Here is a 26,331-nt window from a genome sequence, read left to right as displayed (position 1 = left end):
TTTCTCAAAGAAACCAGAAACACTGCTTAAAAAGAGGGCTAGTTATGTAGTTGCTAACATTTAGATTGTAAGCTCTCATGTTTGCTTGCAAAATCCTGTACCCACACGATGTATTTTCTGGTTATATAATGGGTACCACAAAAATAGCTTTCTTCCATTGACTTACAGAGGCAAAGATATGCCTTGTTCATAAAGACAGCTGTGCGACATGACCAAAGCTCTGAAGTTTTAGGGCCTTTTCTTTCCTCTTCTGTGAAGTGAGAATGTTCAAGGCTCCCTGAAGTCTCCCCCACTTAATAATAAAATAAATGTAAAACATTGAAAAAATTAAAATTATATTTTGCAATTATTTATTATTATTTAACAGAGGGGTCTGTAATTTAGATCCCAGGGACTTCAGACAATTCTGAATTGACTGAAATTTATGAAAAGTTTGTATGTTTTTCCACAAAACCCATAAGTTAAGAATCATATGCTCGTATCTTTGATGATTCAGAGAGAAGACTGAACATAAACAAAGAATCAGAGTCACTAAATCTGACCTTAGACTGAATGACCAGAACCATAAACCTTTCATTTTTATAGGGAATTATCCCTTCTGTCTTTTTATAGGACTATTTCTGGACTTCTCTTGGACACAGAGTGTACCTTATAAAATACAGTCTTACCTTTTAGATCCATTCTCAAGGAAAAGAGAAATCTAAAATCTAAATGGAGTCATTACTAGGAGTCACTGAGCAATACTCTACTTTGCTTAAGTACTAATCAGATTCCTACTGACTAAGTCCAGAAGAAAGTGAAAAAGGAATCCAGTTTCTCATAACCAACCCATATCCAAGCATACCACACATTTAAAATAATCAGTAGTAGTTTTTTTCTATTGCCACTACAGCTAAACACAATGGTGGGTTGGTGGTACAGTATTCCTCCTGGATTTAAGAAAAGGGAGGGTGTGTTAAATTTGGGAAAGTGGAAATAAGAGTCAAGGATCATGTTATTCTGCTTTCATTTCCCTCGGGTGATCAGTATTCACTTGGATATCAGATAATCCAGGGAAATAAAATCTTAAGGTCACTGTTTTGTTCACAAAGGTGTCTTCCATTTATTGCATTGTGCATAATGACTAGGTAAAAATGGGTCAGCCTACTTCCAAACAAATGCCATTAGTGATATTTGTATGGAAATGTGCTGTTCTGCTCAAAAGTTATTTTCTAATGAGATATAGACATGTCATTTCTAAAAGAGATTTCTTAGGAAAAAATATTTCTCAGGAGCATTGGGAGAATGAAAATTTAAAAAATCCACAAATAAAAGCCTTTACCAACACCATTTAAGGTGCAAATTTTTTATTACTTTTCCTCCCACTAACATTTATCAATATCACCTTGTTGTGAAACTTGCTTCTTAGGATGAACTTGTTGTTAGGATCCTTTAGCCTTTTTGTTATCCTGTAGAAAAAGTTTTGTTAGAACAGCTTGCAGTATCTTGCTTGCTTACTTTTTCCATTTGTAAGCCTCTCATCACAGTGTTAAAGTACTCTAAAAAACTTCTGGCTGCATATTTATGAAAAATGCGTGCAAGTGACCAGATTACAGTAGATTCATGTGTGTGCGTGTGTGCCCTGTCTAGTCTCAGATGGAGAACACAGCAGTCCAGAGATGGCCCTCACCATTCACTTGGTACCCTCTGATCAGCGCCCGCCAGTGTTCCAGGTCACGGCTCCACTGCTTGAGGTCAGCCCAGGAGGCAGCACTTCTGTGGGTAAGAACTGGGAGCCTGAAAGAAAAATGGCTTTGGAAATGGAACCATAGTTCAGCAACAGTTCCTATTCAAACCTCTATGTGATTACCAAAAAAATTAATAACCTCTTCCACAAGTTGCTTGCATCCTTATCTCTATCTTTCCCTCTGCCCATTTCCATGAAAAGAGAAGGAAATAAACCATTGAGAGGCCAATGCTCAGTGATGGACTACAACACAGAATCTATTTTCCAGCCTCCAGGAGATCGATTTGTTGGCATCACTGAAATATAAAGTAGCAGAGAGAATAAAGAGGAGCCATTTCAATGATTTCCTTTATTTCTTATTTAGAAAGTAAAGAGTGCCAGGAGAAATGACAGGTCACAATAACCTTCAGCAGTTGTGAAGAGTTGTGAAGAGTTAGTTCTCCCATATGTGATTTGATTTGCCTATTACTATTCTCACTCTTTAGAGGTGTATTCTTTTACCAAGAACATCGTACAATAAGAGCAAACAGTGGATATTGTGATTTTTGTTAGGTGTGCTCTACAGAACCTATTCCAGTTTCTACATGTGGGTATTGGCCTAAAATTAATTATCATCCAACTTATAAAAAAAAAGCCACTGTCAATTTTATCCTACTTCTCACTCCAGTGATGGTAGGACTAACCACCATTAAAATAACTTGGCTCTTACACAGAGTAAGAGAAAGAAGGATGGAAGAAACAAGAAAAAACAGAAATAGCTTCTATGAATATCTTCTGGAAGAACACCTATGCTAGCCAGTCAGGACTGACTTTTTCATGGACTTCCATACCTTCATTTGTATGGAAAAAAACAAAAAGGTGTTCTGAATTCAGAACTACCTACTTACAAGTTAACTTGTGGAAGAATCTATTTGTAATATGGAAATTGACTATATTTTCAGTTTTCACTTCTTTGTAGTTGACTGGAATTAAAGGGTGCTTTCTTGTAACTATCACATTCCCCACAACATGGCTCCCAGCCTGGCCTGTGGCTTTAATGTATACAGAGAGTACAGTTTTTAATGTATATACCTGCTCACCATGCTTTTTTCTCCTGACTGCAGGACTTGAGTTGGTAGTAAGAGATACTGAAATAGCACCTGAAGAACTCCTCTTTGAGCTTCGGAAACCCCCAGAGTGTGGTGTGCTCCTCAAGGACACAGCTGAGTTCCGAGGGCCCATGGCCACAGGTAGCTGCTCATTCTGCCATTGACCTGGGAGAGGGGTGATATTTCTTGCTCTACAGTCAGTTTTATGCACCTCATACAAGAAATCAGCAGTTTTGTGGGACAAACTATGAGAAGACACTTAGAAAGGAAAAGAACATTAGTGTTTAGTCCATTAGCTGAAATATTTGGGACTTCTTTCTCTGTGCCACCTGCCACGCCCAGAACTATGAAGCTGTGTCCTCAAATTGTAGGTGAAATTGGTTGATTTCTGAAACCTGGAATAAACACATTTAGAACATCCTCATATGAGTTGTCAGCTGCTACTTTCCTAAGGGTTGTTCATGGACATGAATCTGTTTACCTTACTATGGTATGTAAATCTTCACAATATTTATAGCTCTTGTGACTCAGATTGTGAAAACTACATGTATATTCACCCATAACAAAAGGGAACACGTATTTAAACTAGTATTTATGCAATATATCAGTGTGATAATGTGACCAGCTTTTTAAAATAATATTTACTGCACTTTCTTCAGTTATAAAAATAACACATATTGATTATTTAGAAAGAACAGAAAAGCACAAAAGTATAACTAAATCTAGTTTTTAATAGTCATCCCTTATCAAAGTAGATATTATCTCTTTGAAAGACATTACCTTGGGATGCTTATTCTGACAATCCGTAATTTATCAAAATTTTTATATAATTCTTAGTTTTCATGTAATGAGCCATTATTCTGAATATCCCTGCAGAGGCAGGGGAGCAAGTCTTTGACCCTGAAGGTAGATTGAATTTGTGAGAAAACCAGCAGGCATTTGGGAGTCACAATGTTAGATTTTTTAAAACTTACTGAACAAAAGAAGGGTTATTAGAGTAGATTTCTAGTATCCTAAGGAAACTACTGTAGGAGCATAGTGGCTATAGCCCAGTTTTGTTAATGTTATATTTCACCTGTATTTGTGTAATTAACATGTGAGATCCAAAGATATTTGTACAATATCCTTTTTAATGTATTATAATAAAGTTACTAGTTTTATTACCTTTTTAAGCACAATATCACTAGCACCAGTAAATCACCATAACACAGTGTTGAAAGAGAAGGCTTAGAAGACTAATACAGAGAATGAATAAATTCTTTAGTTTAATTACATAACATCATGTATGAGAGTTAATAATCTATCAGGAAATAGAGTTGAATATAACATCCAAGAAGACCAGTACCTCAACTGTGTTCTGTGAAATTGTTGGGACCCATGGCACAAAGTAGCATTTCTCATAAAAAAGGGCCTGTGACCAAAAAATTTTGAGAAGGTTTAATTCTTACCTGAAGACATTTTTTTTCATTGCTTTTAGAGAGAGAGAGGGAAACATCAATGTGAGAGACATTGATTGGTTGCCTCCCAAATGTGCCCTAACCATGGGATCAAACCCACAACCTTTTGGTATACGAAAAAACGATGCTCCAACCAACTGAGCCATACCAGCCAGGGCCAAATTTTAAAATCTTTAATTAAAGCTTCTTAAAATTCTGCACTGGCCGGTTAGCTCAGTTGGTTAGAGCATCATCCCGATACGCCAAGACTGCAGGTTCCATCCCCAGCCAGTGCACTTACAGCAGTCAACCAATGGGTGCATGAATGATTGAAACAACGAATTGATGTCTGTCTCTCATTTTCTCTCTTTCTCACCCTTCCTCTGTCTCTTAAGAAAATAAATAATAAAATTTTTAAATGATTCTAAAATTCTAATAAACGCTGCAGTTTAAGTTTTTAATTTTAAATTTTGTGTAAACCTATTTTCCCTAAACTGATATGACCTTGAAACTTTTTTTACACAACAAATATCAAATCTGTCCTGAATTAGTACTCTAGAGTTAGCTTGAGTTTCTAACTTCAAGTATATTTTAAAACTTTTAGATATTTTTAAATTTTAAAAGAATGTTATCCTCTCAATTAAAACAAAGACCTCTTACAGGTTCATTAAGCATGATTTATTTCCTTTTTCAAAAACTTTTTAGTTTCCACATTAGATACTAGAAGGACTACCATAAAGAATAGAGGCTTGTCCTTTATTCTTTAGAACTATGAGTAATGAATGGATCTTATACATGCAGATTTAAAAAAAAATAGAGCTGCCTTTCATGGAATGAGCCACCTTGTAAAATAGTGAGCCTCCCATCTTGAAAAGTGTTGAAGGACAGGCTAAACACCTTTTTCAAAGGTAGTATAAAGGGAATCCTATATTAGGTGGGTGGCTGGACTCATTAGCTTACATCTCCCAGAGTTTATGATCCTATATATATATTGTACTTTGAAATCCTGAGATCAAAGGTGTTATGTAAATGGAAAGTGTCATTTTCAGAAGTAATTGGTTTTGTAATTTTTTTTATTCTTGAAAGGTGACACTTTCACATATGAGGATATTGAAAAAAATGTTCTGCGGTATCTACATGATGGCTCCTCTGCTCGGGAAGACAGCATGGAGATCTCCATCACAGATGGCATCTCAGTGACGACTGTGGAAGTGAGAGTGAAGGTGTCCCTGTCAGGGGCCTGGGGGCCTCGACTGGCAGCAGGTGCCTCTCTAAGCATCACAGTTGCTAGCAAAAGCACAGCTGTAATCACTAGATCACACCTCGCTTATGTTGTAAGTGCTTACACTTGTCCTCTTGTTCGCTACTGCGCCCTCTGACCAGGCTGGCTACAGAGCAATGCCTTGTCTGAGAACTGGGGCTTCAGGTATATGGCCATAGGAAGAATTCTTTTCTCGACTGTCCTATAGTACTACTCTTAGGGATAGATACACTCGTTACTCCAGCTGCTCTTGATGTGTCATGAACAGACAAGTGAATGTGCAAAGCGTCATGAAAACACAGTGGGTGATCGTCAACAGGAATCAGTGCCAATGCCTGAAAAGCCCAGGTCCCCATATTTTAAACTCCATCCATAATGTGTTTCAAATGATAGTGTTATGGAAGGAGCATTTTAGAAGAACTTACCGGACTTAGAAGAACTTACAGTGACTAACAGGTAATGGTATTTCAGGGCCCACTTTTTTGAGAGAAAGCCCACTTTTTACCAGCTTTTGTCTCAGATTCAGCCCTAGACAGAACTCAGCACACCCCTCTGGCAGTGCCTGTCTGCCGAATTTCCTAGGCAAGATTCCTGACTCACCCTCCATTCCATGGCCCAGGAGGAGCAGGGTGGTCAGGGGACCAAGGGTAAATTCAGGAACTCTACGTTTGTTTTTGTTCTTTTTCCTCATCTGACCTTAACTGGATAAGTGATCCTTGTTAATTAAACTCATCTCCTTTCTTTGATTTCACCTCTGGCACTAAGGATAATGAGGATAATTCATTTTACTTTTCAGTTATGTATGTTGTAAACAGATATGAACACTGTGTAAACATAATAATGAGCCATTTTGACAAATGCCTTGAAAATGAGAATGATTATCTGACTGGTAGTCATTCTTAGTATTAAAATTCCAACCAATGACCTGGCCTTTTTTTTTTTTTTTTTTTTTTTTTAAAGCACTATGTAGTGTGTGTGTGTGTGTATATATATATTTTTTTCTTTTTGTTTTTTTTTTTTGTTTTTCAATTACAGTTGTCCCATTTTTTCCCCATTGCTCCCCCTCACCCAGCCCACCCCTTATGTGGTTTTAACCTTTTTCTGGGCTGAAGTGTCTGACAGTAAAATGTAATCCTGAGGAGTATCATGAAAGATAAAGCATTGGCCTGGGAACCATTTCTTCAGTCGCTTTTGCACAGATTTCTCCCTCAGATTGTCTTTTCTCAAATGATGGGAAACTGCGTTCCACCCTGACTCTTCTCATGGGCCTAGTACAGTTTCAGAACAGCTTTGATTCTGTAGTCTTTTTTTTAATTGACAAGTGATTTTTACCATCGGTTATGGTCTTGAATTTTATGAACTCATGAATTCATAAAAATGTATGAATACAGATTTAATCAATAGATCACCAAGGCTTGAAAAATGTGTGACAGAACAAAATTGCACTCCAGGAGCAGTTCCTGCCCATTAACTGCATGTTATAAGCTGCATATCAAAGTGCAAGCCCATTGATTGAATGTGAATTTACCCACAAGAGCAGGAAGACTCCAAAAGAACGATCCTAGCCTGCTGAAAGCATGGCATATTTTAAAGACTTAGCTAAGCCATATACTAACTTTCTCTGAAGGCTATAGAAGAATTTTATACTTAGTGTAATTTCTCCAGGTATGCTTAGCTAGTGAGTTTGCAGCAGACATCAAGAAAGGTTGGAAAAGCCATATGAAATCTGGTCATAAATGAAGCAGAATATAAAGGGATAACAGCAGGTGAGTTCCTTCATAATTAGAGTTCATTAATTAGATGTCAGGAGAGACAAAAAGGCAGAAATGGGATTCCGTGTGATTTGCTTCTTAATGGTGGTTTCTTTTACACAGTTTTCTGTGTACTGCAAGTAAACAAGTAGGGAAACGGTGCTATGGATTCTGTAGTTAGAGCAGATAGGTTTCAGTCCAAGCTCACCACTTTCTGGCATAGTAATCCTTACCAAATTACTTAACTCTTTAGCGCTCAGTTTTTTTCATCTGTGGGGAGGATGATATAAGATTCATCTTAAAAAGTTAATAGTGCTTATAGGCACCAGCCAAAACTTAATAATTCAAAATATGATACCCTGTATAATGATATTGTGTAACACATATCTGGAAATAAATGTAACAAAAGATGTGTGAATTCTAGGAATAGTTAATGCCATGCCTGACTATAAAGGAAATCCAAAAGAATCTCTTGACAAAGGATTAGAAATAAAAGGAGAATTTACCAAGAGGCCAGACAGGAGAGCAACGAAGCAATTGCATTGCTATACATAAGCAAAAATTAGCCAGTAAATGTAACTAAAATGATGATACCACTTATAATAGCATTACAAAAATCATATCCATTATATAAAATCTAACAAAAAACAGGCAGAGGCTGTTAAAACACTTCACTGACAGACATTTTAACAAACACTAAATAAATTACATGTTTGCCATAGTTTATCAATTCTCCCACAAAGTGATCTTTCTATGCAACTGATATCCAATAAAAAGGCCAGTGGACTTTTTATGGCTCTTGATAAGCTGATTCTATAATATATGAAGAAGAACAAAGGGCCAAAATTCTGAAAAAGAATGAAAAGGGGCAGGAGCTTGCCTTATCAGGTATCTGGGTTTATTATAAAGCTGAACTATTTAAAGTAGTGTAGCAGAGGAATATTCTGAAGAGTCCAGAAACAGACCCACACATGGGACCATAATATAAAACTGATACAGCAAGCCAGGTAGTTCCCCTACAGGGGTACAGGGGGAACTACTTAAAACATGGATCTGCACAAAATGCGTATTCATATGGAAAAACAAAAGAACCTGTACCATTTCCTCACACCCTACACATATATTAAGTTCAGGCAAATCAAGTACTTAAATGTCCTAAGCAAAACTTTATTATTCTTTTTAGGATATAGGGAAAGAAAAAAATTTCTTAAACTAGAAACAAACAGTGCTAACTGTAAAGAAAAGATTGATACATTTGACTATATTAAAATTAAGTGTATGTTTCCCAAAACATACCATAAATACAGAAAAAAGACAAGTTAAAAATTGGACAAAGATATTTACAACATATATAACCAAAAAGAACAAAGAAAAGATAAAGAACATCTTCAAATCGAAAAGAAAAAGATAATCTGATAGAAAAATGAACAAGAGGCATTAGCAGGAATTTCAGAAGATGAATGCATAGAATCAATAAATCTAAGAAGGGATAGTCAGCTTTTTGTCATTAGGGAAAGACAAATAAGGCTACCTATCATCTTATACTAATTCAATTTGCAGAAATTTTAAAATCTGACGACTCTGAATGTTGGAGAAGAAATGGGTCTACAGGAGGTTTTTTACTTTGCTGGTGGAAGTGTGAACTGGAATGACCACTTTGGAAAAGCATTTGGCATTGGCTTGTGAGAATGGACATCATATAACTTAACCATTTCACTCCTAGATTCCTATCCAACAGAAACTTATACATTTACACCAAAAGAATGTGCACAAGAATGTTCATTGCAACATCTTCTGTAGTAGAAAAAATATTGAAACAAGCCAAATGCCCTTCACCAGGATAATAGATCACTTGTAGTACACTTACTCTGGAATATTAGAGAACACTCAAAACAGATGAACTATTGCTACACAAACAATATTAATGGATCTTATCACTCCACTGTTATGGAAAAAGAAAAATAAATCCCACAAGAGGAGAGTCTAACTCCCTTTTTAAAATATAAAAACAACTAAAATACCTTGTAGTAATATAGCAACTATATTATGAAATTCAAGGACATGAAAATAAGACCCAGGGTAATGATAGACCCAGGGGCAAAATAAAGGAGAAACACATAGACAGATACTAATTATCAAAGTTTTAGTCCTTGTGGTGAATCAGTAAGACAATAGATTTATAAATAATGAGAAGAAAATGAAAAAAAAAAAAAAGAATGAATACCTAAGGGGTAAGGTCTTTAAATAGGAAAATTACATGAGAATAAGCTCTATATTATTTTAAGTTTTTGTACCCACAGTGCTTTGGATATCCCAAAATAGTAATTTCTTTAAATTATGACAGCATTTTTGGGGGAAAAAATATAGCTGATTTCACACGTTTTCAAACCTAGTAGTCATTTGAGACTTGAAACATTGTACTAAGATGTGCCTGACATGAAAAAAAAATTTCTTCGCCGAACTTGCCAATGAGGAATTTAGAAGATACTTCTTCTAATCAGGAGTCAGTAGCTCTGTCCTCCTATAGTTTATCACCATCCTGGAAGATAATACTTAGAACTCTCAGCTGTCTTTAAAAAATTCTCCTTCAGGGAGTACTCACAGTAAGATTAGAAGGTAGTCTTTTGGAAGCCTACATATTGTATTTGACAACCCATGTGGAAAAATAGAGATATTTTCAAAGTATAAATTTAGAGGAGATTTTGTAAAGTTTTACAGCTTTAATGAATTTGAGTTTCCTTCCTTGTTAGTGTCAAGTGATATGAGGAAATATGGGAAGTTCTGTGATCTTGCCTTGACGCTCAGGACGGCCAACCTAAAAAAGCCTCTAGGGCTAGAAATGAGAACTGTTTAAAAGCCTGCTGTCCCCAGATCACGTGTATCTGTGCTCATGTTTCTGACCCGGTACCACCACAAGATAGCTGTGAAAATTTGCATTTCAGAGTACACTGAACTATGCAATATTTATCTTCATCATTGCTGTAGGAGAGGGTGAAGTGCCCCCATGTTGACGTCAAGTGCTCTAAAGATAAATGACTAAGGAAAACTTTCCAAGAAGATATTGCCTACCTTATAGATATTTCCAAAAATGTCCTTGAAGAAATAGGAAATTGTTCATTAAGACATTCAATTTTTGTCCATATGGAAACACAGGAAGCCAATTTTATTTCCCAATAAGCGATGCAAAAGGAAAGGGAAATGGTCTTTTTAGGTCTGACAGAATGAAATCCATAAGATTTCCTAAATTCCATTAAACTAAAAATGTTATCATATTGAACATTAAAATGAGTCATTGAGCTAAGTAACTTCCATTCTTTCTGTTTTTCAGAATTTTCTTTGTATAATCATTATGTTATATATTATAAGCAAATCATCCTTACAAACTCTAGAAGAAGCCTACAACTATGTTTTTAGAAAGATGACTTATATTTCTGACAGTGTTTTATTCTTCACTAAGATGCTTGTAATAAAAATAAAACCCTGTGTGAATCTTATAGTAACAATAGAGTGTCTTTTTGTTTTATGCTTCTCACCAAAAGTGAATTTTCCCACTATTATCTTGAGGTATTCTCAAGATAATAGATTATCAAAGAAGCATTTTAAGAGGAATAAGTACTGGGATTTTCATATAGTTTGAAATGGTGTTGCTTTGTCACAAAGGGAAAGAGATTTTTCCTATTAGCAAAGAAGGAAGCACTTTAATTACTGGAAGTACTTAGTTTTGCAAATGGCATTCATGCCTTACCTCCTATTTGCCTGATTAGGATGATTCTTCCCCTGACTCAGAGATCTGGATTCAGTTAAGATCTCTGCCCATGTATGGTACTCTTCTAAGAACCTCGGGACCTGAAGTGGAAGAAATCTCAGAGTTCGCCAATTTCACAATGGAAGACATCAACAACAAGAAAATTAGGTCTGTAACTACTTTGTATTACTTGACAGAATTTTTTTGTAATGTATTACTTGACTTTGGATGGTGAACACACAATACAATATACAGATGATGCATTGTAGAATTATGCACTTAAAACCCACATAATTTTATTAACCAGTGTCACCCCAATATATTCAATAATTACCAAAAAAAATCGGAACAAAATTAAAAAAATAATAAAAAAAAAGACAACTAACCAGCAGCTCCCTTGAAAAACTATATTGCTTCCAGCCCCATTCTTAAACAAAGAAGCAGTCATCTTACTTGGCTTCTCAGAGTAGATAATTCATTTGATTCTCTTGGCCTCTGTAGGTACTCAGCTGTGTTTGGGACCGACGGTCAGCTGCTTACTGATAGCTTCCGTTTCTCTGTGTCTGATATGGATCACAACCGTCTGGACCATCAGATGTTTACCATCATGATCACTCCTCCTGTCAAGAATCCACCTCCAGTTATTGCTTTTGCTGACCTTATCACGGTAAACAACTCCCAGATCAATAAGCAGCAAGTGCTACAGAGAGCTGGAATCTGTAGTGACGTAAATAAAGGGTCTCTTTCTAAATTGTCTGCCAAATTCTTCCCCCAAAGTATTGAGGCAATAGTATCAAGATGTGCATTCTTTTCCATCATGAGTTTTCCAAAAAGTAAGAAAATAATTGCATGCAGAAAATAAAATTTTATCTGCATTGTTTAGTGAACAAATATTATATGCCAGATATAAATGCTAGATGTGTATAGTAGTGGGAAGTACAATTAGAAATGGAGTATATCTCTGAGGAGTTTATAACCTAATGTTTGCAGCAACTAAAACATGGGAATATGGGCAGTGTTCCCCGAGTCACTTCTTAAGTCAAGTTGATATTTATCACTATAAACAATGGTGAAAATTCCTTGGGGTAAGGAGATGGTGGTGGTGTGTGTGGGTGGGGTGGGGGAGGCAGTTAGATAATGAATCCTGATCATGAAGTTACCCAGACCTGAGTTCACATGCCAGTTTTGTCATGTTCTAGCTAAGTGACCTTGGACCAACTATGCATTCTTTCTTAGCCTCAATTTCCTCATCTTTAAAATATTAGCAATTCCAGAAGATTGCTCTGATGATTAATAGAATAGCACTTTTACAAATGAATACAGTACTGGCAGGTTGTCAGAATTCCATAGAAGTTAATTCAGTTTCCTTATCCTGCTCCGTATACATACCTTAATGCCAGAAACTCGGGAGTTTTTCTGGTTTCGTTGAACAACTGAAAATTGATAAAACTGAGTTGTTTCTTAATGAGTCTGATATTTTACCAGTTTTCCCATTTCCACACCTTGGGGCAGCCATTCGGACCTTGCCCATTCCCAAAGCCAGGGTGGCCTTCCACTTTGTAACTTGTCGCTCTTCCTACATTCAGCCAAGAGTTGTTCAGAGTGGAAGGCCTGGGTCATATCCAGACGTCTAGCAAAAAGCACCAGGTTCTGGTTGCAGAGGAAGCATGCAAAACAGGGCCCTAGAGGAGAAAGGTAGTGCCAGTAGCCGTTTTTACTTATACTGATTTATTTTCCTCCTTGACATTAAGATAAGCACTAGCTTTCAGGAATGCTGAGCCCTTTCTTTTTGCACACCTATAAATGTATACTGTAAAGGAATAAATGGGACTTTTATTCTGCATGGGAACATCTATAGGACAGTAACCCTTGCAGTGTCCGAGGGAGGACTGGATGATCATTGTCTAGCTGTGGGCTTTTCAATGTTGATATGGAAGGAAGACAACCATCCTGTCATGCATTTATGCTGAGGTGAGTGATTAGAAAGCCAGAGCTGCTTTATAACCAGATCCATCATTGAAGGAAGCACGAATTTGAAGGGAAACACGGAAGTCATCATGGCTGAGTATTGCTTCGAGAGGCATTGAAAGATTGCCTGATTTCACTGGCGTGCTCATTCTTCATCTCGTCTGTAGAGGATCTGCCTCCTCAAACAAGTGAAATTGGAGCCAGAAGGTCACCCCAGGCAGCACTTTGCAATTCAGTTCTTTTCACCGCAGTTATGTGCAATCGCCCAAGGACTCTTTGCAATTTTTTCTTTCTCAGGTTGACGAGGGAGGGAGAACCCCACTCTCATTTCATCATTTCTTTGCTGCTGATGATCATGACAACCTCCAGGGAGATGCCATCATTCAGCTAAGTGTGCTGCCCAAGTTTGGCTGTATTGAGAACACAGGCACAGGTACCAGCAGGAGCTTTGCTGTCGAGTTCTTTCAAACCTGAAAAGAAGGGAGGGTGAAGGGGGCTAACTGCCTCCCATTAAATCTGGACATGGGGAACTAAAGAGGAATGGAACCATTTCAAAGAAATGGAAGGAAGAATGGTTTCATCCACTCAACAGAAAGTTACTGAGCATTTTCCGTGTGCCAGGCACTTTTTTAAGCACTAGGGAAACATCAGTAAACAAAACAGACAGAAACCACTACCTTCATGGTTCCCTGGATCCTGGGGGGCAGTCAGATAAGAAACCTAACAAATGAGAAAATTGTATAAGATGTTAGGAGGTAAATCAATACTATGGGAAAAAAATAGAACCAGACACCAGCAGTGAAGATGGAAGGCCTGGTGGATTACACTCAGAATTGAGTGTCAAGGAAATAAAAATTTCTGTCCTTTTATTGGGAGGCAGCTGCAGTTTAGCAGAATCATAGCTTATGTCTTGGCTCCTTCTAAAGATATGACATGAACTGAAATGTGTGCTTGTCTCTATGCAATCCTCGTCTCAGCATCCCCCGCCCCCTACCATCTGCCCTGGACCCACTGTCCTTGGCGGTTAGCACAGAGAAGGAGAAGTAAGATGTGTCCCGTCCACAGGCCCCCTGGGACCACAGTGACTGGCAGTTGAGATAGCTTCTGACAGGTTACTGTGCTGCTTGTTGCCTCTGCTGTGAGATTCCTGAATGACAGCGTTTGGCTCTAATTGGGGTGCAGCCAGAAGCTCCCACCGAGAGGCCATTGACAGAAGGTGTCTGTGGCCAGCATGTTGCCTGAGATGTGAGTCTGGGTGGCAGAAACTCATTTACCATTGGTCATGGTTTCCTATAGAAAACATGGCTCTTTTCCCCATCTTGCCCCTCAGTGTGTGCACTTAGATTTGTTTATTGCTAAATTCATGTTATCTCCACAAATGCTTATTCTAGAAACAATGGATATAAAGATGAACAGAACGCAGCCCCTGCCCCAAGTGGGAGATAGAAATGAAGACTGATAAATTATACAACACATAAAATGCCAGGACAGGGAAAGGAGATAGCACTGAGAAGATGCATAGGACAAAACAGCTACTTTTGCCAGGGAAGGCACGAGACATCTAAGGAAGTGACATTTGAGTTGGAACTTGAAGGGTTAGTGGGCAGAGGGAAAATGGCATTTCTCGCAGAGGGGTGAGCATGGGCAAAGGGTGGAGAATCAGCAAGGGATGGATGCCCTGGCCTTCTCGTCTCTCCGGATGGTTTCTTAAGCCTTCCTAACACGGTTTTACATTAACCTGGAATGCATACAGAGTATTCACTGGTGCAGAAGTCAGCCTCTCTAAAGATGGTTCTCCAACTTTAATGTCCTTGAGACTCACGGAGGATTGTGAAGACAGTTACTGGGCAGCACACCAGAGTTCCTCTTGGAGCAGGTTTGTGAGGCCCAGGTATTTGCATTTCTCCTTAGCTCACAGGCATACCTTTGATGCTGATCCAACAGCCACACTTGGAAAACAGCTGTACTACATTAGCATGAACCTGAAAGTAAGGAAGAGATGATCAGGGGCACAAATAAGTGTCCTGAGGCACATCATTTGAGGACCTAACCTTTTGCTCTATGGATATTAAGAACCGAGTCTGTTTTATGTATATGAAACTAGCTACCTAGATTTCAAATCCAGCTGGTCAGAAGAATGTCTTTTTAAAAGCATTCGAAGGAGCAGCTCAAACTTCTTACCAGCAAGACTGAAAAGAACAGAATAATTATGTTGTTAAGTACAGAATCTAACAGCATGGGATCTACATTCATTCAGTACCAGCACAAATAGGACAAGACCCACCTTGATACCCACTCTAGGGCATCACTGTGTTCCAGGGCAATGCAGTAATAGACGTTCATAACGATAGCCTGCATGCATTGATGACTATTCCTTCTAAGAAGGAAAGAAGCACATAAGAATGATTTACATAAAAAAAAAAATAAAAGGTGCAATTTAAAAATTAGAGGGATTGATACTAAAAGCTTCAGTGACAAATTCACTTGTTGAATGGCTTGTTTTCCAGTGACAGGAAATGTCATTATTCTATTTGAATATGTTTTTAGGCATTATTTACTTTTTTATGCTATTTCTGACCCAAATAAAGAAGTCACATTTCTCACATTAATAGTGATCAATGGAAAGAGAAAATAAGAACTTGGAAGAATTATAGGGGTTTCTTCTTGAAACCCTAAACTGTATGTCCTAGGGATTAGACCCCTATTGTTTCTGGTGACAAGAAATATCAAATTTGGGGGGTAAAACTTGAGTTCTTAATTCAAACAAATTATAAGTAAAACATTTTAATTCTTAGTTTTTCTGTTGGGAGGTCAACAAAAAATGACATATTCCACAATTTAGGAAGTCAATGGCCTTTTAATATATGGCATGATCTTTTCAAAGGACTATGGAAGAGAGAAAGAGAAAGCCTTGTTGATTTCAGATCTTCTATCTATACTTTTCTCTGTTGATCTGTCCAGGGAATGTTTGAAGACACAGGGGTCTTTTTTAAAGAAGAAAATGTGATCATTTGAAATCAATCAATTACAGAGACTCAGATGAAGTAAGAGGCAAGTCATCCACCACATAGAGAGTGCTTACTCTTCCCCTTGGTCTTTTACAGTCCTTGGGGTTGGGATGAAAGGAAGCATTCACTAGAGCCAGCACTTCCTATGGAACTCTGAATGGTACTTGAGCATCTCAGTACCTGAATGACACCTGAGCTCTGAATGGCCTCTAAGCATCAACAGTAGCTCTGGTGGGCCATCCCAGGACTGAGCTCTGACCCATGCTGAGGTGCCCTTAAGAAACTGAGAGATCAAATGAAAGCATGCTTAAGGAGATATTTCTTACATAAAAAGGTATACAGTTAACCTTTTCTTAAGGAGAGAAAGAGGGTTCCTCTTACACGATATGCCCAGGAGAGTGGTCTTGAAATTGACTAAAGCTTAAGGTAGAACTTTTGCTATTGCATCATTGCTTGCCCCAGCACTTATTTTATGAAAGATGTCTAACAAAACAACTGCTAATTCTGTGCTATATAAAATAATAATATTCTGAGTGTTTTCATGCATATTATTTCAGTTTATTCCCCATGGAATCAGCAGGGCAGGTATATCCATCTATAGATGAGAAATAACAGGAAACCTGGGTTCCAACCCCAAGTCTTCTGATTCCTAATATTCTGTTCCTTCCCCTCCCCCACCTCTTTTATCTTAGATATGCTTTCATCTTTCGTTAATGATTCTGTCATGTTTTCTAGTTCAGCCTACTAAGCAAGGATTGATGGATCAAAGTAAAAGTTCTCTCTTGATGTTGATGCAGGTGATCGTTTTGGCCCTGGAACTACCACTGACCTAGAGGCATCATTCCCAATTCAAGATGTCCTGGAAAACTACATTTACTATTTTCAGAGTGTTCATGAAAGCATTGAGCCAACCCATGATATTTTTAGTTTTTATGTAAGTGATGGAAATAGTCGTTCAGAAATCCGCAGCATCAATATCACCATCGAGGTAAAGACTTCGAAAGTTGGAGAAGTTGGGCCTTTGACCATAATATACTATCATGAAATAGCTTTATATACTCAAAAGTGAAGAAGATTGAATTTGACTTCAGTGTTAGAGATCAATTTGAAAAAATAACTCTAACCTACAGGAAATTTGTAGAATTAAGACTGGCATTTAGGGGTGATCTGACTTGGAAATCTGAACTTTCATTTCAGGGTAAAATCTATCCTTTCTGTGTGAAAACAGCTTGTGAGGGTCAGACAGAGAACACTTGCCAATCAAATATTTAGATGAAAACTAACATATACCAGTTTCCCCCTGAAATAATTGTATGTGATTCTAAGGGAGACTTACCTTTTCTTAAATGTTTAATGCATTTATTCATTAAATTGTAGCATCAAAGAAATTGTTCCTTGATGCTGTATTTATTCTCATTGAAGCAACTACATAGGCTTACTCTCCCACCCCAGGGGGAGAGAGAAATGAAGATAAAACTCAGAGTGGAATACTCTCTGCCTTGAGAAAATAACACATGTGGCACCCTCAGCACCCTTGAGGGACAGAGATGGGGTTGGCACCCTCATAAGGGCAGGGAGACAGCTTTAAAAACTCACATTGTCCAATGCGATGTCCTCTCACAGATACTGTGATATGCTTAGGGTTTTTAAAGACAGTTCTGATTTCAAATAATGTGCCCTTTTATTCCCCCAAATCTACTTGTACTTGTCTAACCACACAGCCATATTCTTGGTCTGGAAAATGTGACCATTGTACCTATGGAAATGATCTGAGAAGATTTGAATAGAATGTCCACCTGTTTCTTTTCAAAGGGACATTATGTTTGTGTGACTTGTGCTCCTTTGAAACTAACCATTTTGATTGGGAATTAAAGATGGTGACACTTTAAATGATATTTTGATAGTGAAAGTTGATGTACCAATATTCCTTTCTCTGAATAATGTGCATTTTTCTTTCTTAAACTGATATCTGTGTGAGACTTAGTATTTTATGCTTTAATCAGAGGAAGAATGATGAGCCTCCCAGGATGACTTTGCGGCCCCTCCGTGTGCAGCTGAGCTCGGTAGTGGTGATAAGCAATTTCTCTTTGAGCCTGCAAGACCTGGACACGCCAGATAATGAGCTGATTTTTGTATTGACCAAAAAGCCCGATCACGGTAGGATGCAACTGCCATATAAAATTTCTTAATGAGGTGCCCAATGGCTTATTAGAATAAACACATAAATTTCAGCTGATTATTCCTCTGCCTTGCCTCCATATCATTCATTCTTTTCATCAAAGTACAAATCAAATTCACAGCTAGCTGATATTCTTTGGGCTCACAGTAGACCCAGCTTACTCTTAAAGCCTGATTCCTAAGTAATTGGTGTTTCTGAAATTCAATTTCAGCTGTTTTCTCACTTTTCTACGTAACCCCAGGCAAAATAGGTTTCAGAGTCTGCATATTCTCTTCTCAGAAGAAACATCGTTGCTTGGTAATCCAGGGCCATTTTATGCAAGGAATAGCCTTGTTATTAATTGCAAAAGGTGTTCACTTTAGGTTAGAGACATGGTAGACGTCTTAATGAGCTTGTTCCTTTTGCAGAAAAAAATCACTTTTCATAATTAAATTAGAGGTAAAAGCCATCATGGGAATCTTCTACTTATGTCTTTTCTAAGTGCCACCCCCCTGGTATTAACTAAAGCTGGAACTTGCATCTCCCAAGGGCTCATCCTTTATACCCATTGGTTTCTTAAAGATGAAATCCTTGTGGTTGATGGAGAGTTCATTGAAGAGGCTGCTGGTCACTGCATTTTACCTTTCCTTCATTCATTTTCCCTTTTGTTAATGAAGCACTTTAACTGTCCCATTTTGGTACACATGACCCTTGAAAACAGAAAATTACATCTCAACCCAAAGATGCTTAGCATCTTTCTGAATTTAAAAGGATTCAAAGCATATTCTTATTTCCCATCCCAGATGCCCTAGGAGGAAGGCAGCAAGTGAAGAGTGCTATTTTCACTTTGCAGAAGGGAAAAGTAAGGTGAAGATAATGAAATGAGTCTGAATTCATGAAGTGGGATTGGATTTCTAAGCCATTATATTATCACATCCATCTGTGTCTCTTTAAGAGATTTTTAACCAGAAAAAGAGAAACTTTATCTTCTTTATTTGTAGATGAGGCTGCAGGGAAGCACCCTGTGCCTACTTTTTAAATTCTAAGTTGTTGGTCATTTATGTGTGTGTCACCAAGAACCTCTGAGGTGCTTGACATTCTAACCCGGCTCATCCTACTTGACAAAATCAGACAGTGTTTTGGTGCCATGTGTATTCTACCATTGTAGCTTTGTTTTTCTTTACTTCCTTTCTCAGGTCATCTACTCCAGAGGCAAACTGCTTCTGAGCTTCTGGAGAATGGGAGGATTTTAGATGAAGGCTCCTCCTTCACCTACCTGGACATCCTGGGCAGGCTGCTCGGGTACATGCCTGGTGGTCCTGGTGTGGCAGTGGATGAGTTCTGGTTCTCTCTCACTGATGGACTCCACATGGACACAGGAAGGATGGAGATACACATAGAGCTGCCTACAGGCGATGCTCCCCACTTGGCTGTTAACCGAGGCCTGCAGCTCTCAGCAGGTACCAAAGGAATGGGAGCAGATGGCTGGCTCCTGGTCAGTGTGCAGTGTTGCCTTCCATGATAGCGCTGTGGGAGGATACGGAGCTAAGTGTTCAGAACTCAGGGAGACTGGAGTTGGCAAGAACTTTTGTTTCAGGGACACTAAGCATTGTGAGTGACAAATGTGAATCTCTGAAATTCTTTGGGCCAGATACCTATGTCTGTGCATTTGAAAAAAGATTGAGAAGAGGTTATAGTATTTCCAAGGTTGAACATTGCCACTGCTCAACAACCCCACACAGAAACAACAAAAAGAATCCAGCAGGATTTTCAGTGTGCTTATTTAAAAAAAGGGGTGGGGGGGCTTGTTGGAGCAATTGAGATGTCGTCATGCACTAAAAGAGATTATGCATATAACTGAGAATCATTTGCTATGGTATCCTAGGGCCTAACGTCCACAATCTTGCTTACGTATAAGCCACACTGCTCACGTGGGACACGTATCAGTAGAATGTTAGAGTGGGTCTTTTGCCCACAGAGCATCCATATCCGAGTTCTGTCTGACTGTCTCCTCTTAGTTTCACATGTATTTTGTAGTGAAAAATATAGAGTATAATGGTATATGAAAATTTGGAGGTTCCCAAAGGCCCCAAGTATTAGATCTGGGATTTACCTTTACCCTGTTCACAAACCAGTTAGCCTGCTGCTGTTTCATGGCTGCTGGTGGATGACACAAGATTCCTGGGTCAGAGACAAAGTGCTTTGTTACTCGTCAGCCCATTTGTGCTAATGCTGTCTGCCCCCCAAGTCTCACGGCAGTGGTACAGAGGGCCCAGCCCATATGGGTGCCTTCACATGCAGTGAGATGCACTACGGGAGAGGAACCCTGAACTCGGGGACTCTGCATTGTTATAACAAGCAATAAGCAAGCATGATCTTTGTTCTAGAGGAAGATATCACCCCATCCCTGAGAATGTCCCGGGTGACGAGTGGGTAGGCCTTGCATTCTGAGCATTACCCAGCAGGAACATGCGGGGACACTTGGGGCCCAGGGTGAATTGTGTCTCCAAACAGCTGGTGACTAGGATCTACTGTAGCAGAATTTACTGTTTTTAATATGAGAAAATTGTAGGACAGAAAGCAAGGGGCGAGGCCCTGAGAAGAGGCATTTGCCAGTAGCCAGTAGCCAGTTCCTTGCCCCCTTCTGCAGCAGCTGTGCAGCCCCCCAGGGCCCTTTGGCTGGGTCCCCCTCTCGGGAAGCCTCCCATATCCTCTGTCTGAAGGAACATGAATTTTATTATTTGGTCTGAGGTGGCAACCAGATATGTTTGTGAATTTATGTAAAGCAGTCTTTTATGATTTGGTGATCCTCAAGACAATGAATAAATTAGGTCCACGCAGGTTTTATCGTAGGTCTAGGAGTGATTTACATCGCAGAACAAGGAGCAATTATAGAGATCTAGGTAGTGACTGATAGGCTGCGGGATGAGTGCAAGCACAGTGAGAGAGTGAGAGTGGATCAGAAAAGAAAAAGCGCTTCGATCTAAACCCCAGGGATGATCAGCAAGGTGGGAGGTTAGGACTGTTTCACTGGGGGAAATGAACATTAATTTGGCTGGAAACTGAAGGCCAAGCACCTGGTACTTACTTAGACCTGGAGCATGTGTGATAATTTACTCTCCAGCTTCCTGAAATGATTTAACATCCTATTCAGAGGCAATGAAGGAACTGACCTACGTCTCTCATTCTCTTCCAGGGTCTACAGCACGCATCACAGAGCAGCACTTGAAAGTGACAGGCACTGGCTCAGACGCCAGTCAGGTGGTGTACATTGTGAAGGAGGATCCCGGAGCAGGGCGCCTGCAGATGGTGAAGCATGGCAACCTGGAGCAAGTCTCCGTCCTAGGCCCCATCCGAAGTTTCACCCAGGCTGACATCAGCCAAGGTCAGCCAGTTCTCTGCCTCCCCAGACCACCTCAGACTCCAGCCACAACAACAAAGCAGGAGTTAAATGCCTGGTTGCCTGTGGCAGTAAACTGTATACTTTTTGTTTTGAATAAGAGCTGAGTTATAGCTTCATTTATTCTTTCTTGTCTCAATTTTTTTTTTTTAACTATCCTTCTTGGCTAAAATGGGTTCATCCTCTGACATAGCATTGATGAAATTTGGGGCCATTGCGGAGGGAAAAAGTTATTTGACTTTCTATGATGACGCTGAAAAGTGTGTGTGAGAGAGGAAAAGGGAAAAGGAGGGAATTGGGATGGATTTAGGTGAAAATTATGCCTGCCTGAGGTGAACAATTTATATCTCTTTTCAGCTCCCCAAAGAGCGGAAGTTAATGAACTAAGCAAAATGGAAGGGCATAAATCGGAGCTGCCTGGGGGAGATTACATAGCTCATCCCTCCTCCAGGAAATGCTGATGTAATATAAAAGCATAAATGTTAAATGCTACATAGTCACTATATGGGGCATTCAGGGGTAGGAAAGGGGGGAAGTTGCGTATTGTGGTGGGGGGAAGTAATCCAACATCACGTGGTAATGTACAATTCCATTTAAAGGTGGAAATACACCCCCAAGGAGCAGAAATAAGGGTCCTGTCCCTGCACTAACATGTAAAATTGGTAACAGCCTAATTCTCATTGGCTCTGTCTGTACTTTAATGAAGGCGGCAGAATAGACAATGGGTTAGTAAATCCTTAATTACTCCTTGCATCAGTGTCTCTTTTTAAAAAATGAGACCAGGCACCTCTTCCTAGAGATCTAGTTATATTTACATTGCTAGGTACTTAGAAGTGATGTTCTGTGTTCACAACAATGTAACACATTGCACTTCTCCCTTTGGATCCTTTTGACTTCTATATAGTTTATTTATTTTGTTCACCTGTTTTATTATTGGTTGGTTGTGTCTCATGTTGTTCCAAAAATGATTTAAGGCTGTATTGGGAGTTGGAAGTGATGCTTTCTGGGAGAATGTGGGCTACAGCTCTGCACACCCTTGTCCTGTGGCACGGATGTATACCAGGGTCACACCAGTGATGTGGGTGTGGCCCCTACACATTTTTTACGTGAACAGTTTTGCTGATCTCGTTATTCATGAGACTTCCTCAGATTCTTTCCCAAAAGCTGAGGCTCAGCCAGAAGCAATACTATTTGGAGTGATTTTCATCTGAGGGGTCTTTTTTGAGGAAGTCCATAGTGGGAGGGGAAAGGAAGAAATGAAAACTTTAGATTAAAATGTCAAAGGCAGTGTCAAAGTGAGGAAGGTGTTCATTGATTTCTTGGTGTGGATAGCGATTGAATTCCCACCTTGCACTTCAGAAATAAAGCCAGAAAGCATTAGTAGCAAATCTTGATTTTTTGTTATTGTTATTGTTCTTTTTACAGGCCAAGTAGAATACAGTCACAGAAAAGGAGAATCTGGTGGGAACTTTGTTTTTAAATTTGATGTGGTTGATGGAGAAGGCAACAAATTGATCAGCCAGTCATTTTCCATCAGTGTTTTAGGTAAGGGGGCACTGGATTTCTAACAATATGTCAGCAATTCTGAGGTTAAATAGTTGATACTGTGATTAACTTGAGGCTGAGCCTTTCCTTTACACAAGTGGTAAGGAAATCTGGAATCACATCCCCGCTGTATAGAGCTCTGTCTCCTTGAGGCTGTCTGTCTGTCTCTCTGTCTGTCTGTCTGTCTCTCTCTCTCTCTCTCTCTCTCTCTCTCTCTCTCTCTCTCTCTCTGAGGGATAGGCTAAGGACTATTCTGATCTCACCCCTGGGCACCATGTCCAAATTGAAGAAAGGAGGCTGAAAATATCCCATTTCAATCATTACTTCTAATATTTCCAGAGGACAAATCGCCACCAGTCATCACCACCAATAAAGGGCTGGTCTTGGATGAAAACTCAGTGAAGAAAATCACCACTCTGCAGCTCTCTGCCACTGACCAGGAGAGCGGCCCTGCAGAATTAACCTACAGGGTCACCAGTCCGCCTCAGCTGGGTCACCTGGAGCGTGCAGCATCGCCAGGTAAGCCTATTACTCTTGCTGCATCAAACCAGAAGTTGGCATCTGGTAAGTGTTGGGGGCAGCCACAGCAGGTGCACACATACACCTAGAATCTGCCTATGTTAGTATTTATCATCTGCATCACTGATCTTGGCCATTATATTATACTTTGCATACAGTAGATGCTCAATAATTGCTTAACATTGAATAAAAACTTGAGATTTTATATAAGCAATCTTGTCTCCATAACTAAGTTGTCAACTTTTTCAGGGCAAACACTGCACCCTGTTCTTTTAAAGTATTTGAGCACCAGGCATGGTGTGATGCACTGTGCTTAACAATTTAATTCAGCGAAGAGCAAGTGAACATGGGTATTGAGCAAGATTCTTGTTTAGCTACTGCTAGAGAAAGAAAAAGAAAATAAATAAAAGACACTTTCACCTTTCAGAGTTTTCTGGCCTCTTTCTTGCAGATAACCATCACTCAGGGAAGAATATGGCAGGAGTTTTAAGAATTGTATAAATCTGGTGTCCTAAGAGTTCAAAAGTGGGAGAGGTTATATCAGGTAGGAAGGTGCCCAGCGGTGGCATTTAAGAGTGCCCTTGGAAGACAGAGTTTAGGCAGACAGAAATTTTATTATTTCCAGAGATGGAAACAGCATGTGGGAACTTTAAAAAAAAAGTGAGTGAGCTAGTTTAGCTAAGCATATATTCTAAAAATAGAAATAGATGGGACTCATGGGGAAATTGACATTTTATGGAGGGTTTTCAAAGCTGAGATAAGTAATTTCTATTTAATTCAATAGAGAGTCCCCACAGAATTTTGAGAAGGGAGAGGAAGTGAAATCCACCTAGTGCCCAAAAGGATGAACCAAAAGAAGGGGAAAAAAAGAAGGAAAACTGAGGCAGAGACAGTGGGTAGGAAGTTTCACATTTGGCCAGGTAGGAGCTAGTGAGGCTTCACCCAGGGGGGGCAGTGGCAGGTATAGTAAGATGAGAATCATGTAAGAGGCAATACCTGGTACCTACTAAGTATTCAATGAACAGTATCTGGTAGAAGGAGGGAATTTCAAGGAGAGAACTATAGAATTTAGCAGTGAAAGGGAGGCAAAGGACAAGAGATACTTGCTGAATAAACAATTGAAAGGTAGAATTGTCTTTATTTCATACATCATACAGGCAGTGACAGCTTGCAGGAGATTTTGGTCTTCATTGCTTTTCTTTGGATTTTAGGCTACAGTCTGCATTCGACCAGGGAAATGGCCAAATGGGGGAATTACTTGCCCTGATGCTATTCATCTTCTAATGCAGGGAGTCAGGTAGTAAGCAAACAAGTAGGCATATACATCATATATCAAAAAGGAAAAAACATCCTGTATCACTGGTGATGAGTGTTGGGGGAAAAATAGGGGCATCACCAGGGTTCACAGGAAGCAAGGAGTGAGGAAGAGTCTCCCTAATAATACGATGACATTTGAACACAGATCTAAAGAAAGTGAGGGAGCCAACCAAGCTGACAGATAAGGAAAGAGCATTCCAGACAGAGGGATCAGTGAGTGTAAACATCCAGAGGCAGCATCAGCCAGTCACATCAAGTTTCAGAGGCAGCCAAGAGAGACCAGTGTGGCCTCTGCAGAGAGAAGGGGAGGGGAGGGGGGAGTTTCCAGGGGTGGAGGGTGATGGGGCAGAGGAGGTGAGGAAGGCAGACTATGTCAGGTACCCTGCGATGCTAGAGGAAGGAGAGCTGTGTGCAGAGGTGGGAGCACAGGAGGTGGGATGGATGGATTGGCCAAAACCCTAATGCAAAGGAAAGCAAGTGGCCTGCCCTTTTGTCCCCTGGTTCCCCTGGGAGGTGTGCGGATCAGCACTCGCCAGACCTTGGCTGCATGAGATATTTGATAACTAATTCATGAGCTAATTGCTTCTGCCAGAATTCTGTCAGGTTGCTGATTGTATCTCCCCAAAGATGAAAGGGCAGACTCTTGACTGTTGTGTTGGGCACGCACACTGCACAGGCTTTAAAAGACTTTGAGCTCACATGCTGGGAAATCACAGCCCTCGCTCTTCTCTGACCCCAGGCTGTGTGAGTCCTGTGTGAGGCTGCTCCAAGTTCACCTTTTCTGTGTTTACAGTCTCACCCTCACCGGGCTTAAATTCTGTCTGCCAAACCCAAGGCTGCTCTGCTTAGGGAGCATCACATAGGGGAACGCACTTTTCCTTCCTCTTGGGAAAGTGTGCTCCCCAAACGGAAATGGCTCTACCTGGGACTCTTCCTTCACCGGCCCCTTTCCTCCAGGTTTGACTTCCTAATCTGCATAGTCTCCCGCCCCTGCCAGTTTTTCTCAGTTCACCTGTTTCTAGTAACTCTTAAGTAGACCAGATACAGAATGTAGTCCCCTTGCTGTTATTCTGGGGGCCTCTCCCCATTGCTACTAGGGCAGAGCTTCCCTGCCCCTCACTCATTAGGAACCCCACACTGAGTCCTTTTTGTAGCATTTCTTCAGCATCCTCTCCTTCCCAGTCTTCCCTAAGTGAGAATATTTCCATAGATGTGATTCTTTTTAAATGTCAAAGGTCTCTTTTCAGAGGAAGTCCATGTTGATGACTCATTGCTTTCTCTCAAGGCAGCCAGCCACAGCTTGAAGAGCAGCAGCCCCTCACCCCCTTTGTTTCCGTGGGTGAGGGCAGCTCTACCAGGAGCTGGGGTTGAACTGGACCTAGTCTTTCTGGGAAGAGCGCAGTATCTCT

At 39.8% G+C, this 26,331-nt stretch overlaps 1 protein-coding gene across 1 annotated transcript in view; it reads left to right on the top strand.

Moving 5' to 3' along the window:
* The window catches only part of FRAS1 (Fraser extracellular matrix complex subunit 1), a 461,942-nt gene that overhangs the window by 361,829 nt on the left and 73,782 nt on the right, over positions 1-26,331 (top strand). Inside the window, exons 36-47 of the mRNA XM_090266724.1 lie at positions 1,630-1,761; positions 2,830-2,955; positions 5,337-5,584; positions 11,027-11,175; positions 11,509-11,674; positions 13,273-13,408; positions 16,781-16,971; positions 17,987-18,140; positions 19,338-19,601; positions 21,338-21,526; positions 22,967-23,086; positions 23,426-23,605. Coding sequence (XP_090122850.1) covers positions 1,630-1,761; positions 2,830-2,955; positions 5,337-5,584; positions 11,027-11,175; positions 11,509-11,674; positions 13,273-13,408; positions 16,781-16,971; positions 17,987-18,140; positions 19,338-19,601; positions 21,338-21,526; positions 22,967-23,086; positions 23,426-23,605 — 2,055 coding nt within the window. The remainder of the gene's footprint in view (positions 1-1,629; positions 1,762-2,829; positions 2,956-5,336; positions 5,585-11,026; positions 11,176-11,508; positions 11,675-13,272; positions 13,409-16,780; positions 16,972-17,986; positions 18,141-19,337; positions 19,602-21,337; positions 21,527-22,966; positions 23,087-23,425; positions 23,606-26,331) is intronic.

The sequence above is a fragment of the Furipterus horrens genome, unplaced genomic scaffold (assembly GCF_987537825.1).
Source record: "Furipterus horrens unplaced genomic scaffold, mFurHor1.1.pri manual_scaffold_2, whole genome shotgun sequence".
Lineage (NCBI taxonomy): Eukaryota > Metazoa > Chordata > Mammalia > Chiroptera > Furipteridae > Furipterus > Furipterus horrens.
The sequence above is the reverse complement of the archived record's forward strand: the minus strand, read 5'-3'. Positions and strand labels throughout refer to the sequence as shown.